Source organism: Tachysurus fulvidraco, chromosome 17, assembly GCF_022655615.1.
Source record: "Tachysurus fulvidraco isolate hzauxx_2018 chromosome 17, HZAU_PFXX_2.0, whole genome shotgun sequence".
NCBI lineage: Eukaryota > Metazoa > Chordata > Actinopteri > Siluriformes > Bagridae > Tachysurus > Tachysurus fulvidraco.
The window spans coordinates 13001579-13020102 of NC_062534.1; the positions used below are offsets into that span (position 1 = coordinate 13001579).

General features: G+C 38.0%; 2 protein-coding genes across 3 annotated transcripts in view; one reads left to right on the top strand and one right to left on the bottom strand.

Annotated features, from left to right (window-relative positions):
- Positions 1-1000, top strand: part of mcf2a (MCF.2 cell line derived transforming sequence a) — a 30079-nt gene extending 29079 nt beyond the window's left edge. For both annotated transcript variants that reach the window (XM_027135110.2, XM_047802712.1), the window contains exon 30: positions 826-1000. In XM_027135110.2, coding sequence (XP_026990911.2) covers positions 826-866 — 41 coding nt within the window. In that variant the 3' untranslated portion in view covers positions 867-1000. The remainder of the gene's footprint in view (positions 1-825) is intronic.
- A 1121-nt stretch (positions 1001-2121) lies between these two features.
- Positions 2122-6140, bottom strand: f9a (coagulation factor IXa). The gene is made up of 8 exons (XM_027135100.2): positions 5984-6140; positions 5601-5770; positions 5495-5519; positions 5269-5382; positions 5040-5171; positions 4655-4923; positions 4419-4545; positions 2122-4093 (listed from the first exon to the last, which is right to left on the bottom strand). Exons 1-8 carry the CDS (start codon positions 6048-6050, stop codon positions 3513-3515), a joined length of 1485 nt encoding a protein of 494 aa, XP_026990901.1. The 5' UTR covers positions 6051-6140; the 3' UTR covers positions 2122-3512.
- Positions 6141-18524: the final 12384 nt, after the last annotated feature.

Here is an 18524-nt window from a genome sequence, read left to right on the forward strand (position 1 = left end):
ATCGATGCTGATATGATCTCTGATTAATTTACAAGTTTTTTGTTGTTGTAAAGTTGTCGAGATACTAAAGCAGGTAAAAATCTGCCCATTTTTATTAATAAATCCCCGACATAACACAGTGTAAGGGTAGCAGAACTGTAGCACCTACTCACATTTTTTGAATGTAACACTGTAATTATTAGCGGACAAAGTCCATCTTAGGATTTAGAGCAATATAAAACAAGAGTTTCTCTCACAGACGTGTCTATACAGAAATACTGCAGTGACATGTTTTCCCAAGTTGCAGTGTAAATATACAGGACAAATATACACTACAGGACATATTACACTATAGGACATATTGCAGTACAGGACATATTGCACTACAGGACATATTACACTAAAGGCATATTACACTAAAGGCATATTACACTATAGGACATATTACACTACAGGACATATTACACTACAGGACATATTACACTATAGGACATATTACACTACATGACATATTAAACTATAGGACATATTACACTACATGACATATTATACTATAGGACATATTGCAATACAGGACATATTACAATATAGGACATATTGCAATACAGGACATATTACACTATAGGACATATTACACTATAGGACACATTACACTACATGACATATTACACTATAGAACATATTACACTATAGGACATATTACACTATAGGACATATTACACTACATGACATATTACACTATAGAACATATTACACTATAGGACATATTACACTACATGAATCACTTTTCATTTTTGATGCTGTGTTTAGTCTTATATCTTCTCTGTTGGTCTGTTTGTTTTACAGAACCAGGAAAACTGAAAACGTGGAAGCTGAGCTCCCTCTAGACTGTCTTTCGGCATGTTCAGCCTCATGGCTATGTGAGCTTTATCCAAGACACTTGTGTCAACACAATAGCTGTTCTCTGTTCTATACCTGAGTGGGCACCCTGTAGACAGAGAGGTTTTTTTTGTTTTTTTAATAAAAAAAAAAAAAAAAAAAAATATATATATATATATATATATATATATATATATATATATATATATATATATATATATATATAATGTTACATTATGTTACAATTTCCTGGATTCTGATGAGAAAATAAGGGCACTGTGTTTATTTTGAAGGTCTATATAAGTCACAGCAAACTAGTGCAACTAGTTTGTACCCATGACAGAGGATGCACCTTTATTCCTATCAAGTGTCTTGTCTTTGATTAAGTATTCTCATGGATTTAAGAGACCCACAGCCACTCTGTTTTTCCACCTGGTGACTGGACATGATGCTTGGTGCATTTGGACATTGCAGCCAGGCTCCATGCCACTGTGTGGCACCATTTAATATATTAGAGCATTTTTACCAGTACTGTATCTCATTATGATTTAAAACTCCTCACTGTTTCCACATTCTCAAAACGTGACTGATTTCTAAGATCCAACTTCTAAAGACTGACAACATGACCAGCTGTTTGTTTGTTACTCTATTGCTTCTGCCAGCATTTCAGAGACGAGTTGCATGGCTTTTTTATTTTCTTCCCTCTCTCAGTTATTAGAGGTTAAATGCATCTGAGTCACACACACACACACACACACACACACACACACACACACACACACACACACACACACACACACACACACACACACACACACACACATACTGATAGACAAAGAAATCCTAAGGTGTGGCTGATTTTGATTCTTTTTGAACAGACTTTAAATATAACGTTAACAAATAATTGTGTGTCTATAGACAGGCTATTAAATGGCCTCCCATTTACACAAAGATTGGACTTGAGGTGCTTATTCCAGAAAAGTTGGACAAAGTTTAACTGAATTCCCTTTCAGGACAATAACACGTCATTCCACAAATCACATCATTACCAAACTGAGTGCAGTATTGTAGGTTTTTCTGGCCCCAGATTGTTTTACAAATGCACTTAAGACAAACTTAGGGTTAAAGAACCTTCTAAATATTGAAAGTATTAAAGTCAGACCCAAAAAGAATTTTGGGAGACAGTTAGAGTATTATTAACACATGTATGCATGAAGATCCGTAATTAAGTCATGAGGGCCAGAGATTGACGTACACGTTGAATTGAAACATGCTCACTTTTTTTTATTTAATACATCTTTGCTTCCTATTAGAGAAGGTTTTACCGCAGTCATGAAATGTGCCTACTGGGTTCAGCGCATAATTAAATATTGATTGTGGACTTATATGAATTTACCACATCAAATCAAGCCCCCAGTTGGAGGGCTGGCTTTGATATGTCGGTGTTTGAAGTGGAAATGAGTTTGGTGGAGCAGCAGGACCAACTCCAAAGTGCACATTTCTTTACGGTGCTAATTTATTTATTTTGCTCGTAAGTTACTTACTTTACAGCTCAGAATGTTATGCCAGGCCCCAGAAAAACTGTAGCATCTCTGTGATATGGACACTGCACATTGTTATTTCCAGTTTAATATGACTGATGAAGAGCTTTAATTTCTGTAAATAAGTACTGTATGCACTATACTGTAAAGGTAGCAACTGTAGCACTTATGGAGAATTTTTATATGTGGACGGTTGTATTACATGAGTTTAAATAAAAGATTTTCTAGAAATTCTGTTTTAATTGGAGAGTTCTGCAGACCCACAACCCCACCACCACCCAAACACACACACCCCTCTCTTTCTCTCTGAAAAGCCCCTGAAATGGTTGAAAAGCCTTGATCTGTGATAGGGGAGATCCAGCGGTTTTTCAGAACTGGGCCATGAGTCTTTTTAGGCACACACAATCAAAAAGTAGGCTTTGAGTGTCAGATATTTGCAGCATACCGCATTTCTTCTCTTCCTCTGAAGTGTGTGAGTTCAAAGCTATAGCACGGCTTGCTTTTTGGGCTCTGTGAGATGAATTTATCAAGTGATTTCTGTCAGTCCAGGAAGGGAGGAGACAGGAGGAGGGGTGTTGCATGATATGCATTTAGAATCCTGTCCTGTTTTTATGCTTGCTTTGAAGAAATACTAAGTACGTTTTTGTATTTTTTCCCCTGTCATCATCAAGAACAACTAAATGGAGAGTGTAACTAATTCAAATATATGACACTATTTGATGGCTAAATGTTCATTCTTTTTGCAGTCTATATCAAGGTAAGAATGATTTTTTTTTTGGTGTAGCAGAAGTCTAAAAGCTGCATTTAATTTAAGAAACCGTTCATATTTAGTTGTCAACAACTCCAACAAAACCCCTATATGAGGGAGCAATCCCATACTGATTCACACATTACAAACAACTTAGAGATGCCTACAGCTACAACACACGTCTTTGAACTGGAGGAGAAAACCCTCAGTGCACAGGGAGAACATGCAAATTCCACACACATGGGGGAGGCGGGTATTGATCCCCAACTCTGGAGGTGTGAGGCCAACATAGCCACTGTGCTATGTTTTGGGGGTGGGGGGTGGGGTGGGTTTGGGGTTAATATAAAGAGAAAAAAATCTTCAAATTATAACTCAACATCATTAGCTGGCTTGTTTTTGGTGATCCCCATGACATACTGTATCCATTTGTAGTAGCTGCCTACCCGTGTGTATACGCCATACTTTCCTTTTTTGGCGCATTCCTCCCCCCAGCTAACAATGCCAGTAAGGAACCATGTTCCTTTATACTGGTTGACATGGGGTCCCCCACTGTCCCCCTGACACGCGTCCTTTGATGCGTCCTTATAGCCAGCACAGAACATGAAGTGTGTGATCCGCTCACTGCTGCTCTCCTTACAGTCACTTCGATCCACATAGGGCACGTCAGCTATCTGAAGTATTTCTGCAGTTCTTCCGTGAAACAGCAGCCGGCCCCAACCACTAATGGTGGCCGGTGTGCCAGAGTGAAGCAGGCTCTCGCTAAAGCTGCTGGGTCCGAGGCAAATGGACCGCACCTGGTTGTTAAAAACGATGGAGCGGCCAAGGCGCACAAGAGCTATATCGTGGTTGTATAGGCTGGTGGATGGGTCATAGCGAGGGTGCATTATGGCCTTCTCCACTGCTATGTCCTGCTCTGTGTCCTCTTTCTTGCTGACATCGTGCTCACCTGCGAGATATGCAGATTCATACAGAACACCATTATATTTGTCACATTCTAAATGACCTGAATCATATTTGCCTAATTTAATTTAGGTACAATTGATGGATCATTAATCCAGGAATAAGATTTACTGTAACTAGAGAAGCTAAAAGAGAGGGAAACAGGTTTACTTTTAGTTCCTGAAGTTTAGGTGAAGACGTATAGCATTGGCATTGGGCATATGGCATTGCCTGCTCTGTGTAGGTGTTTACTTTCAATGTGAAAATGTTGCTGTTTAAACCTTGCTATATTTGGTGTCATAGATGATGTCTCTATTAGCCAGGAGTCTTACCTACTCTGATAAAGAACTCTCTCTGCTTGCTGTCTTCTATACAGTGTGCTGCAGTGATTACCCACTGTGCGCTTAGAATAGATCCTCCACAGAACACCTGCTGCGTGGAGCGCTGCACCAAGGCCACCTACAGAACACCAATCAGCAATGCCATGTTTATACATTGTCCAGATAACATGTCATACTGGATGTTAACTGCTTAATCCAGCTGTTGTGAAATTGCCCGGACTCTGTACCTGCCAGGGAATTTCTCCAGGCGATGCCGAGTCTCCACCAATGATGCGAGTCCTGTTGTTGACCTGCTCTGTGTTGTTATGGTACCACATGGGTAGTTTGGAACGAGAAGTGGTGATTTTTCCCTTCGTTTGGCTTATCGTTTTGTTAGCAATGGTAACTTTCTTGTGACTAACAATACTTTCAGGTTCTGTCCTGTTAGGCAGTTTGGAGCCTAAAGCTCTCACAACAATCTTTCTGCTCAATTCTCTAACACCACAGGGAAACTTCACTGTAAACACACACAATAGGATTACATATTGAAGGATTAATTATTAAATGATGCAGTCTCTCAGCAGACTATTATTCTGTGCGGTTCTGAGGGAAGATAAGGTGTAAATAAATTACCTTCAGGCACACATGTAACCTCCTCAACCAGTTTGTACCCAGTAGCGCAGGAGCACACTGCAGCACGAGTCTCCAGTGTGGAACAGAAATGCATGCAGCCTCCGTTGTTAATATCACACTGCCTGGCAGTCACTAATCAGAGCAGTATAAATAATAATGGATCATGTTGGGGACATGGGGGAAATTACTGACATATATATATATATTTTGGAGAGATCTTTAGTCTCACCTATTTCACAGTTCTGTCCAGTGAAACCTGGTCGACAGTGACATATGTACGTGCTCTTTTGGTGCTCACATGTGCCCTGGTTTTTACATGGTGTTGCTTTGCACTGGTTCCCATCTGAAATAAGAAAACATTTAAGATCTAGTGTGTGTTGAAAATTTTACCTGAAGCAATTTCTATATTCTAGAACTTTTAATGAAGTCACATTAAACAATTAAAAGGAACTTACAAGCATAACTTGACCAAAACTCCATCTGTAAAACCAGAATAAGTTTAGCCAGTGATCGGTAGAGTTCTGAGATATGTGTAGTACTGTGAGTTCTTCTTTTACTCACTGTTTTCTCATCATTTTCGAAGACTTCTCTGGCCTCCTCCACGCTACACTTCTCCTCTATGCACTCTCTTTCCAAATTCCCTTTAAAAAACTCCTCAAAAGCACCTAGGTTTGCCCTCCTGTACCGCTGAAAAAGAGTATCTGCCTCCCACTTATCCAGGAACACTGGCCCTGGGGAGATGTTGAGAGTTGTTAAGTGATTAAGATTAAGCACGGATCTCTAAAAACATACTTACAGTAGGCACTTATTCTTCCATTACTAGTCTATAAAGCATCATTTCATGTATCGTTATTTATGGACAAGAAAGCCAAGAGCTATTTTGATTGCATGCTTGTGTCTACCATTGTATTAGTTTGAGCATTGTGAGATACTGGGTGTCTTACCTGCAAAGATCTGGAGCTTTTGCTGAAGCAGAACCGAAAAGAAGAAAAAAACAGAGAATGTAGCCATGCCTGCGGAGAGCAAATTTATTCCACGCTTTAGTCAGAGGCTAAGTAACCAGAGCCAGCACTCCAAAGTGCAACCGTATTGTTTGTTCTGCCTACACAGTTTTGTGTGTGTTTGTGTGTGTTTGTTTGTTTGTTCGTGTGTGTGTGTGTGTGTGTGTGTGTGTGTGTGTGTGTGTGTGTGTGTGTGTGTGTGTGTGTGTGTGTGTGTGTGTGTGAGAGAGATAGAGAAAGAGAGAGATTTGGTTTAGATTTAGCTGAGATAAAGTAGAACAAGCATCTACACATATTTGTTGAGATTTTTTTGACAGTTAGCCAACATCCAAATACTTTTAGCAATCCATGTGCAGCATACATTAAATATTTAAAAGCATAAGTAAACAAATTCAAAGTTTTTGTTTGTGCACTAATTACGAAGTGCTAATAATGATATATACCGTTTATCCTCACCCGCATCTACTAGTTTCTCAGCGTATTAAATACATTAGTCCTCCACTAGATGGCAGGCTTTAATTTACTTTAATTCCCTTCTCAAAAGAACATTTAGTAATTTAATTAAATATCATATATACGGCTCAGGATCTGGTCCGGAGTGAATAATATAGTTATGATTTTGGTTATGAGCTAATTACAAAAGTTTGTGCAGATTCTCATTAAAATCATTAGCTTATAAGCATTTTTTTCCACCTCAGTTTCTGCCTTTTTATGAAAATTAAAAATCTCCATCAGTATACCTGGAGCTCCAGGAGCACAATAAAATTAAACCTGACCTAAAAATGGACTCGCCGAACCCCATGAAATGCAGGTAGCATTAGTATCATCAGTAGCAAGGAAGGAGCTGAATAAGCAGACTGGAGGAGAACCCTGGAGGCTACAGTTTAATTCCACTGCTAACCAGCAGCTTTAAACCCCTTAGTATCTATCCCAGGATCTTCCAGGCCTTAGGGATTCCCTTGGCTTCTAAGATGGAGCGGTCATATTGACTGTGGGCTGTTTCATCTCATCTAGCCAATACTCAGATAAATTATTCATACTCATGCAATTAACACTGGCCATCAACCCTACTGTGAGAGCCACTTAATCTAGGTAGGCAACAGTAGCTGAAAGTTTTTTTTTTAGACGTGAGAGGGGGTGATAAGTGCCTCTCATATGAAGCAATTAACAAACAGTGTAATTGTAGCCCTAAGCCATTTCAGAGGGCGTCAATAATTAGAACTGTATCACTCCAAACTTTAAATTGCATCATTTAATAGCAGCTGCAGCTTTTGCCTTTGAATTGTTCTTGAATGTTGAGGTTGTTATGTAATGCAGACAGAAGCTGATCATAACCATTACCAACAGCAGAGTTGGCATTTCTATTTGAAAAAAAGGTGAAATGGGTGATTGACATGTGCAGTGTCACAGCAGTGCTAATGTATCTGAGAAGACCTGAAACCAGCAAGCCAACAACCTCTATTTAGTGAGATTGATGCAGACACACAGGCGTATAAAGCATATTCCTAATACTTTCTGTCACTTTTCACCTCTTCTTCAGGGTGAAGGTCATATAGCTGTAGAATACAGTGCAGGTCTGATGTACAGTATTGATGCACATGTCTTCAGGAAGACTAATGTCAGGATGTAGATGTGGAGGCTGATTTATAAAGCAACGTCGTTTGGCACCATCTCCAATTAGACCAGTGGCCAGGCCGGGGGCGACAGCCTGCTCCTGTAGATAATAAATACCAGGGAGATTAATGGTACAACACTTATTCAACAGAGAAAAGCAGGTGGTGAGCAGAGCAACTGGCCTTATCTACTCTTTGTCTTTGCCTTTCTAATTGAGGATTTCAGCTAGCATCGATGGCTGTTGTTTCAGTTTGTATCAGGCTTGTAAAGATACCCTAGCTAGCTGTGTATTTAAAGGAACACTGGTGTTTTTATGCAGCACACATGCTATTACCACTGACACATATCTTACACATTTGAATGTAATGAAAAAATTTATAAAACCTGTTTACTTGTGATCATTTACAAATGGAAGTCTAAAGGCAATTGTATAAAATATGTGACTACCAAATACTCAAAACTACAGTAATCACACCCACAATAAAGCTGACATGAGGCAGATATGAGATTATATGTTACCACTACCCTACTGGAACAGTACAATTAATATTTTTAATTACTTTTTAATTTTTAATATTTTTAAATACAATTTCTTCCTAGATCTTCCATAAAATCAGAAAGAGACTGTATGAAAAGATGTATCTCTTCTCTCCTTGTACATTTTGTAACTTGCATCTTCCTTATCTGGTCCTTTTATCTACTTACTCTTCCTTGAGAGGTTTTTCTAACTTTTTCCAGCAATCTCTCAGCACAATGTGATGAGAATGTTCCTGGAACAGTTGGCCATATGATAAAAATACTTCTTTTAAATACCATTTTACTCAATTGCACTTTTAAACAAAGGTTCCTTAAAGCTGATTTGTTTGTTTTCTCACTAAATGTATAGCCTTGACTTAACATGGCTTATGGCATATCACCTGCACCACATCCCGCCCTTATATGGGTCATCTTCAAACTGTTGCCTCAAAGTAGGAAACACAAAATTACATAAGATGTCTTTATATGCTTTTGTAAATCTATTGGTCTAAAACCTGGTCCAGCCTGACAGTACCACTGTGCACAAAGCAAGCTTCATGTAGACATGGTTTGCCAAGTCTGAAGTGGAACAACAATCTCTGGAATGAACTGGAATTGTGACTGCACCCCATGCCAACTCATCTGATCAGTGTCCGAAATCACTAGCACTGTAAGTTTGAATCCAACAGTAACTGGGCTATCAATTAAACTGACAAGCTCTTATTAAACTTGGACAATCTGTATGGAATATTTCCCAAATCAGTTCCATATCCATCTGCTTCTGGAAGATTTTTCATTTTTTTAACATCGTGTACATCATTAGAGCTTACCGGGTTCCAGATATCTACAGTTTTTTTCAACCTAAGCTGTCTACGCTGCTAAAAAATCCAGCTTGCTCAGACCAGATGCCAAAATACATGCTGAGCTGATCTCGCTGGATGGTAAGTTATTTACCATTATACTTATTAGTAACTAAACTGATCCATAAATGTTAAGATCTTTTTCTAATTGCTTTACTGTTGTGTTATTTCTTAAATATGTATGGTGTAGCTGCAGAAGTGCTAATTCAGAATCCATTCCTTTTTTATCCCTTCTCCTGGCACTTATAAGCTGGCAAAGATGGTCTACCAGCTTAGCCTGTGTTTTGGCAGCTGGTCAACAAAACCGGATTTTTTATGGTAGTGACGTAATTTGTGTTTAACCTTGGATTTTACAGTCTCCAACGATATGAGGTACACGTTGTGAGCACATTTGTCATGCGGTTTCTGTGATTGTGCTCAGAGGTTGAGTCATGTACTGTGAATTGTAGTAAACTCATTTGCTTTACAGGTTCAACCCAGCTGAAGCAATTCAAATCCATTTAATTGTTCTGTTTCCCTGCAATGTTTCAGCTTTTATTTTCAATTTTCAGCAGAATGGAAAAAACAACATACCTTGCCGTCCCAACAGACAAGGAACTGATTCTTTAAACTGAAGATTAGTCTAGCCATGAAATTTTTTAAACCATGTGGTTTTTAGACAATTGACATTATTATTATATAATTGTTTACATAATGTTGCATGTGATGTCATGTGACTAACCTGTTCACATGTTTATCTGAGATCAGATATAATCTCAGGGCACCACATGTGACCATATAAATCTGCATGATGTCAAATGGTCTTCGTGCAAATTACATGTTTGCATGGGAAATTAATATGATTTTTTTTTAATTAGAACTGTCATTTGGTTGATAATGTATTAGTCAAGAATAGTAGATGGTGATTACAATTAGTATATTGGTGTTTAAATACTGCAGTCCTTTAGGTATAATAACAATTTTAAACATGGAACTACTGTATATGAATAAATTACATTTTATTTTAGAGTTAACAGATTGTCGACACATAGATGACAGTATATCTTCAAAGCCTTCACAGCCCTATGAGACTGGTTGTGGTATATAGGTGTATCACATTGCTGATGGTATCTGGAAAGACATGACAGTGATAATTCACTGCCTGTGGTTTGATTTCTGACTGGTCTCTTCAGAACTACTGGGGAAAAAAAAAGAAAAAAAAAGAAAAAGAAAAGCTACTCTGTGTAGTTTATCTGTTTCTGGTCATCCGGGCATTTTCACAGCAGTAATATCAGCATGTCCACTCAGTGGCAGTATTAGACGGCAGTGGCAGTATTAGACTATTTATTTTATAAGGACCACAAGAGCACCCACTGAGAGACTTATGGCTATTCAAGTCATTCAGCCATTGCTAAAGTTACTAAGTTAACCAGAAGAGGTGGTGCCTTTTATGACTAATAATCTCTACAACATACCCTAACATTCAATCATTTGGTCACTAAAGGGAATATTTCACTGTCTTTATGACAATAAAAAAAAAGGCTTATGGCTGAAATTGTTTTCTAGTCAAATATGAACAAATGTAGTTTGGTTGTTCATGAAGCTGCTTGAGAAGATGCAGAACTACTTCAGAAATACTGATGAGAATTTTTAAATGTATTTTATTTTACTTTAAAAACACTGTTCTTGGTCACTGCCTGTCAACATTATATTTCTGTAATAAGAGAATATATTAATAATGAAGAAAACTTTACAAGAGAATGGCCCAAACCTTTAGACTGTGTAGATAGACTACAGTATGTCACATTTTTCATATGGTTCTGAATCTGTTACTTTGGATAACATTAAGTTTAAGGTTTATATAATGAGGACACTGTCTGGTTCATGTTCTCTTTAGAAAGGACTGATTGGTCCCTGGAGACAGAAAAGTAAGAGATCAGCTTAAAATCCTGATAGAATAAATAGCTGTAGAAGTATTAAACCTGGCTTGAAAATAAAACATTGTAATTATGAGGATGTACAATAAAAGGTTCGGATGAATGTTTTCAATCACAGCACTGAAATGAGCACAGGTTATCTACTAAGTTAAAATGTACTTTTGTAGATTTGTCAGTTTTGGTGACTGAAGTGTTTTATATATACTGTATATATATATTTCACTTTGAATCTGATAGTATTTGTAGGAATTTGTGGCAGAGTTATTATTTTGCTCTAGACATTACCTGTTAGGCAGACATGAATTTGTGAATGGTTGAAGATTGAGCACTGTCTGGACTCGAATGTGTATTCTGCTTCAGAATAAGTGCTGAATTAGGTTAATGAGTGAAACAGGCTTCTATCTTCCAGACACTGCAGGACTGCTTTTCTCTGTTTTATACTGTACATGCAAATCTCCAACATTATTAGTTCTGTTTCTCATAACCAGACATTATTCTGAAGACTTGTATGATATCTTCCATAAGTGTTACTCTGAAGTCATTTAATGTTATTAGCCTTGTCATCAATCTTGCTCACCTATTATTGGAGTTACAGGAAAAGACTGCAGGCCTGAATAGTTTAGCTCATGTTTCAGGCCCCCTTACATTGACATTAATGTAGTATTTGATAAAGAACACCTTTGTTAATTAGTGCAGCCAATTGGTTTACACCCACAGGACCTCACTGCCGGTCTGACCCAGCCCATTGCTGGCAGCTGACATTTAAACCGTCTGCTTCATATTTATTCTGAAGGTGAAAAGATGAAATATATACTTTGAACATGCTTATAATTTCTCTAGCTTTCATTATGCATTATTTCTATTTTTAGACTATGTTGAGGTGGGAATGTCAATCTCAGCTGATTTTGGGATGAATGCATAGGTAAAGATATAGGAGAAGATGGATGTATGGATGAGATCCCTGACTGGAAATTGACACGTTTTTAGTCTTATGTTGTGTGATTGACGTATGTGTGCACACACAATGTAGTAATTATTGACTTGATCCTATATATAATGTTTTATAATGGCATTGTTATACCTTTTCTTTAAAGTAAAATCACTTATTTTCATTTGCATCAGTTATATATCAGGTATAATAGAATTATACCTTTGTTACTTCAGACACATTCTGCACTGTATTTAAGACTGCACTGATCAGCCAATGTTACTGATTGTGACCTATAGTTCTTAAAAAAGCCCAGCTTTTATGTACTGAGTGTCAGTCATAGCTCATTAAAATCTACTGTAGGAGGAAGGAGGAGGACAGAAAATTGAAGAATGACAGCAGAGGAAAAGAGAAAATTGAGAAAAAAAATTGAATAGAAATTGAGAGCTATTTTTAAATAATAATTAAGAATGATATGTTCTAATAATTTACATTTTTTTAAATAAAGCAATCCTAGAGCCTAGCAGATTTAAGCAGCATCCATTTTATTTCACTGCATACAGACTACAGAATGTATATTAGTTATTTTTATCAGCTTCTCCCAGAACGCAGAGCTTTTTTAAACAATTTGATCTGACCCAGGCACAACATTAGCCTAAAACATCCCATTCTTTTTATTCCTTTAAAAAGCACTTTTTCTCTGTCCCAGAAAAGTATTTTAAGAACATTCCCATATGCCCCCAAAGCGATAGCTGACAGGATTTTGAGACAGAACAAGATGATTAAGCATGGTTACTCTTAAACATATGGAGAGGGAGCAATAGAATGCCATGGTTTTAGGTAAGTAAAAGTAGTGGAACAAATAGTATTAAAGTACATAACAATTGATATTTGTTACAATTGATGCATGTCTCTTGCTTTTAATAACTTCATCAAGCTGGAGACCCAGTGACATCACAAATCTGGTGCATTCTTCTTTTGTAATGCTTTTTGTCAAGCTTGTACCTCAGCTTATTTCAGTTGTTCATTGTTTCTGGTAGGGGACTGTCTCCCCTCTGTCTTCTCTGCAGGAGTTAAAATGCTGCTCAGTTGGGTTACCGTTGGGTGATTGACTTGGCCACTCTAAAATGTTTCATTTTTCCATCTGATGAAGTCCTTTGTTGTGTTGACAGTGTGGTCTGACTCACTGTCTTGATGATTATGTTCTTCCCAATTAGATTGGATGCATTTCTCTGTAAACTGGCAGATTGCACATTTCTGTAGCCTTTGAAATTCATTCTGCTGTTACCATCATGATTTATATCAATACAGATTAGTGATCCTGTTCCAGAAGCAGCCATGCAAGTCCATGCAGTGGCACTAGCCCCACCATGCTTAACCAATAAGCTCATATGTCTGGGATCATGAGCAGACCCTTTCTTTCCTCACACTTTGGCCTTTTCATCTCTTTGGTAGAGGTTGGTTCCTTTCTTCTTGCAGAAAGGAAGAAAAAATGCATTGCATTCCACACCAAAACCGTGTTTCAGCTGTGAAGCATTTTATAGGTGTTAAGCTTTGAGTCTGTTTTGCCTCCAGGCCTGGACAAATTGAGGGAACACTGAGGGAATAACTCAGTGGAGAACAATGAATTCAAAACTTTATCTAGTGAATGAAATTTCTCATATCCAGGTGTATAAATATAAAAGTGGTGGTGACATGGACTTTGACAGCTCCTGGTGAAACTACAAAAGGTTTGTTTATAATGAACTGTAACCCCGTGTGAGTCCATAGAATATTGTCAATACTTCCATCTGCTATCTGCCTGAATAGGGAAATGGGGTTTAACAATGCTTTGTTACTAGATGATAAAAAAAAATTAAATTATGTGCAATATCTGCATTCTGTTGATTATTAATGTCATGCAATTGCACTGTTTGAACACCAGAGGTCCCAAACTATGCAGCCCATACAGTTAAAACACCAATCAGCCATAACATTAACACCATCAGCCTTATATTGTGTAGATCCCCATTTGGCCTACCCAACAGCTCTGACCTGTCAAAGCATGACTCCACAAGACCTATGAATGTGTGTTGTCGAATCTTGCACCCATGTGTTGGCATTAGATCCTTTAATCCTTGGGCCTCTAGGGATCAATTTTGTTTCTCCAGCACATTACACAGATGCTCGATAGAAATATTGGGAAATTCGAGGCCAAATCAAGGTAAGCGATGCACACACACCTGGATGTACACATGATAGCCAAGTTTTCATGCTCACATGCCCACATACAGCAGCTTAGCTTGCTTTAATACATATATATTAGAATTGTTTGGATATTTGGTTGAATCTGTTCACTTTTAAACATTAGACGAACAGAAAGCAGGTGAACAAGTAGTTTTATATAAACAGAAAGAAGGCGAACACCCTCAGATGCCACAGCTTCTGACCGGATCTCAGCATGTCTGGCAGAAATTTCATCATGGATGACTGCTCATCAGTTAAAGCTCAATCCTAGCAAAACTGAACTTCTGTTCATCCCAGGTGATTCATCCCCAGGTCATGATCTTGCTATATCCTTGCACAACGATCTGATCTCCCCTTCAGCCACAGCTCGCAACCTTGGGGTAACCATGGACAATCAACTGTCCTTTTCATCTCATGTTTAATGTGACTCGCTCTTGTCGGTTTCTTCTCTACAACATTAGGATTCGGCCATTTTTGTCCACACAGGCTGCTCAGGTACTTGTTCAGTCTCTTGTCATTTCTAGACTGGATTACTGCAATGCACTGCTGGCAGGTCTACCTATGAACGCAATCCGTCCTCTGCAAATGATCCAAAATGCAGCTGCCCGGCTTGTTTTCAACCTGCCAAAGTTCTTGCATACCACCCCGCTGCTGCGATCCCTCCACTGGCTTCCAGTAGCTGCACAAATCCGATTCAAAACACTGATGCTGGCCTACAAAGCCAAAAATGGACAAGCTCCCTCTTACCTCAAAGCCCTCATCATTCCTCGCACTGCACCCCGCAACCTCCGATCTACCAGCACTGCTCGACTGGTTCCACCATCTCTCAGGGTAAGAGGCAAGTATACTACAACTATACTGTTCTGGCACCAAGGTGGTGGAATGAACTTCCCCTAGAGGTCCGGACAGCTGAGGCACTGGCTATTTTCAAGCGGCGGTTGAAGACCTACTTATTCAGGAAACACTTAAACTAGCACTTCTTTCCTTATCTTTTGCATTTATAAAAAAAAAACAAAAAAACAAAAAAAAAACCTTTGACCTTTCATTGTAACTTTGAACAAATGTTTTAAACTCATGGTATCTTAAGTATGTAACCTAGTGAACCAGCATTAATGTATTCAATGTTAGAGATTTAAGCACTTATGTACGTCGCTCTGGATAAGGGCGTCTGCCAAATGCTGTAAATGTAAATGTAAATGAACAAGTGGCCTTTATGATTGGCCTGTTGGATGAATTTATTTGCTACAGTGAATCACAGTGCAGTGTCATAGCTGACATGTTCATTAGCACACACACACACACACACACACACACACACACACACACACACACACACACACACACACACACACACACACACACACACACACACACACACACACACACACACACACACAAAGAAATTAAATGTCCTGGAGGTTAGTGGGTTTTTTTTTGACTAATTTAAAAGCAAATAACAGATGCAGACAAATTAGTGGCCTTGACGTTCGAACACTACCACATAGAACACATTTTTATTTTCCTTGATCATTCAATTTGTCTTCATTTATATGAAAGGAAGCCTTTATTCCTGTGTCCGTCAATAGACTCAAGTTGTTACCAGACAAACTGTAACTTTGTACACCAAACTGTGTACACCATGACATCTGCAAAATTGACATTTCTGTTCTGGAAGACTCATTTGGTGTGTCACCTGGCTGCTGACACTACAGTTCATTTATTTAGAGCAGGATGACCTGCATGACCTCAAGCTACTAAACATGCTCAGCCATATTGATTGACATCTCAGCATCAGTCCAATATATTATGTAAGACCTAAGGTCACCATAAGCTATTCAGAGTCTGACTCATGTGCATATCTAAATATTGAGCTTGATGCTTTACTGCTTATAAAAGCAAAAGTGTACAAACACCCCCCCCCACACACACACACACTCACATACTGTATGTGTTTGTGTTTGTACACTATATATACATGATATAATGTGTATGTATACTTTTGCTTATATGTACACACACGTAACAGGTAACAGAAATTGTGTGTGTACATATAAGCAAAAGTATACACACACACTTAATTTTTTATGATTTTGAAACTATAAAATATGTAAATAAAAAAGTAATCTAGCTTAAACTAATCAAGATTACTGGCTATCACGACATGAAAATGCTTTTGGATGCTTGCTATGATTCTTTAACCCCCCCCCCCCCCCCCTTCTTCTCCCAATGCATTAAGTTGTGTGAGATTCTGTAGCATGGGCATGCACTACTCTTTTGGGGTCTATCAGTTGACTTGATGTTTAGTTTGAGGTACTTTTAGGGCCATGCTAAAACTTTCGGATTGAGTCTCTTGAGGTAAACCATTGTGGGGTTTGAGGTGTGTTTAAAATCATTATCTTCATTTAGAATCTTCAGCTTTTTAAAAGACTGTGTGATGTTTGCTTTGAGAATTAGCTAGTGTTTAATTAAATCCATTCTTCTCACTATAAGTGAAATGTTCCCCATGCTATTGGCTGCAACACAAGCCCAAAGCATCCAAACATACCGTTGCTTATTGTGCTTCATTAGTCTAACAGACTTGTTTTGAAAGTACATTAATTTTGTTTAGGTGTTCATTTGCTAACTTCTGTCACTTATTTTTTGTGAAAACACAGGAAAAGTTTTTTCCTGATGACTCATACAGTATTTCCATGATGGTCATGTTTGTACAGATGTTGCTGGTATGTTGGTAAAGGCTGCTGATGTCATGCTCCTCTCATGCTATTTATCTACTGGATAAATAAGCTTTGTATCCTTATATATGTGAATTCAATCAGCAGTAAATCCAGAACTGTTGGCACCCTCCATGAAAATTAACATACCTCAATTAATCTTCAGTAGCTCTCTATTCTGTTCTTGTTTACAGTAGATTAGGGTCCTATCCTCGTAACTCTGGGTTTGTGGTGTAAATACCCACTAAATTGGAACATCACAGCATGCCATACATACACACACTCTCATATACACAGTATAATATTTCCACGTACTTGTGTGTTTTTGGGAAGAAACAGGAAAACCTAGGGGACCATGGAAATCTGCAAAGATTGTAACCGGAGCTCATCAAACTGACGACCCTGGAGATGTGAAGCAGCAATGGTACATTATGTAGTGTACAGATGTGTGTATGTATGCATAAGACACTATATGTAAAATTATATACCAATGATACGAATTCTAAGCAAGGAAATGTGATCTACAACACAATCTCCAACAGTACTGATTTCCCTGTTTTTGTTTACCCCCTCATAAGCCCGATGATGCTTAATGATGGTTGATGAAATGGCCTAGTGTATTATGCATTATTAATTCCACAGCATATGTTTTATCCAGAATGTCATAGTTAAATGAGATTAGTACATTTGAAAACACTGAGGATTGTGACTATGCTGTTATTAAATTCTTTCTTTTTTTTTTTTCATTTTTGATCTTAATGATTCAAGAAATTCCTCTAAACAAACCAAGAAAGATATAATGCAAATTTTGGTGATTACCAGGCAACTAGCCTTCTCTGTTTAAGTATGCTGTCAGGGCATGATTGACTAGGGCATGACCTCTAAGGAAAAGCTGAATACACTTAAGAAAGGGCAGTGGTAAACAATAACAACCTCTTGCTCAAGGACTCTGGTATCTGATTTCGTGAATCCTTGAAAGAGGAGACATACTTTTAAACCCCACTCTGTTCTATTGTACCTGCACCTCTGCTATGACCTCCTTTTCATCTCCTATCTACCCCAATTGCCCAAGGTGACTACACAGTGTACAGTATGTGACCTCAATATGTCAGCTTGCTTTTCAGTACATTTCTAGAAAATAAGGACAGAAAATAGCTGTAAGAACATCATCATTTATCTTATATAATCATTATGTAATTACATTATAATACACTACTGCTAATGGAAAAAGATCCTGAGAAACTGTACTTATTGACTGCCTGTTGATTAGCTGGCTAGCTTGCTGCTCATTTGGCCCACACTGATTTGTACATTAAGGCTAATAATCTGTTGAAACTGTCTTTGATTCCTTTTTCCTCCTCATCTTATAAGTTATATATTTAAGTTAAATATATGTTTAAAATTATATTCATGGAAAAAATATTGACAACTGCTGACTCCACTATAGATATAGTTTCATGATCATGCAGGATAACTAAAAATGATACTGAATTAAAAGTAGAATCTTTGAAATTTTACATGAATTCCAGTGTTTCTTAGTATTTGGTATGTCCAATTTTTTGCAGTTAAGCTAAGACAGGCTCCACGAGTTTGTGTAATACCTGACAATCCATGTTAGAGTTGATCCATAGGTGTGTCTGCTGAACATGTGCTTTCATTGGAATGGAGGCTCATTGAAAATCTAAACTTTTGTATAAAGAAGTTAACATGCTC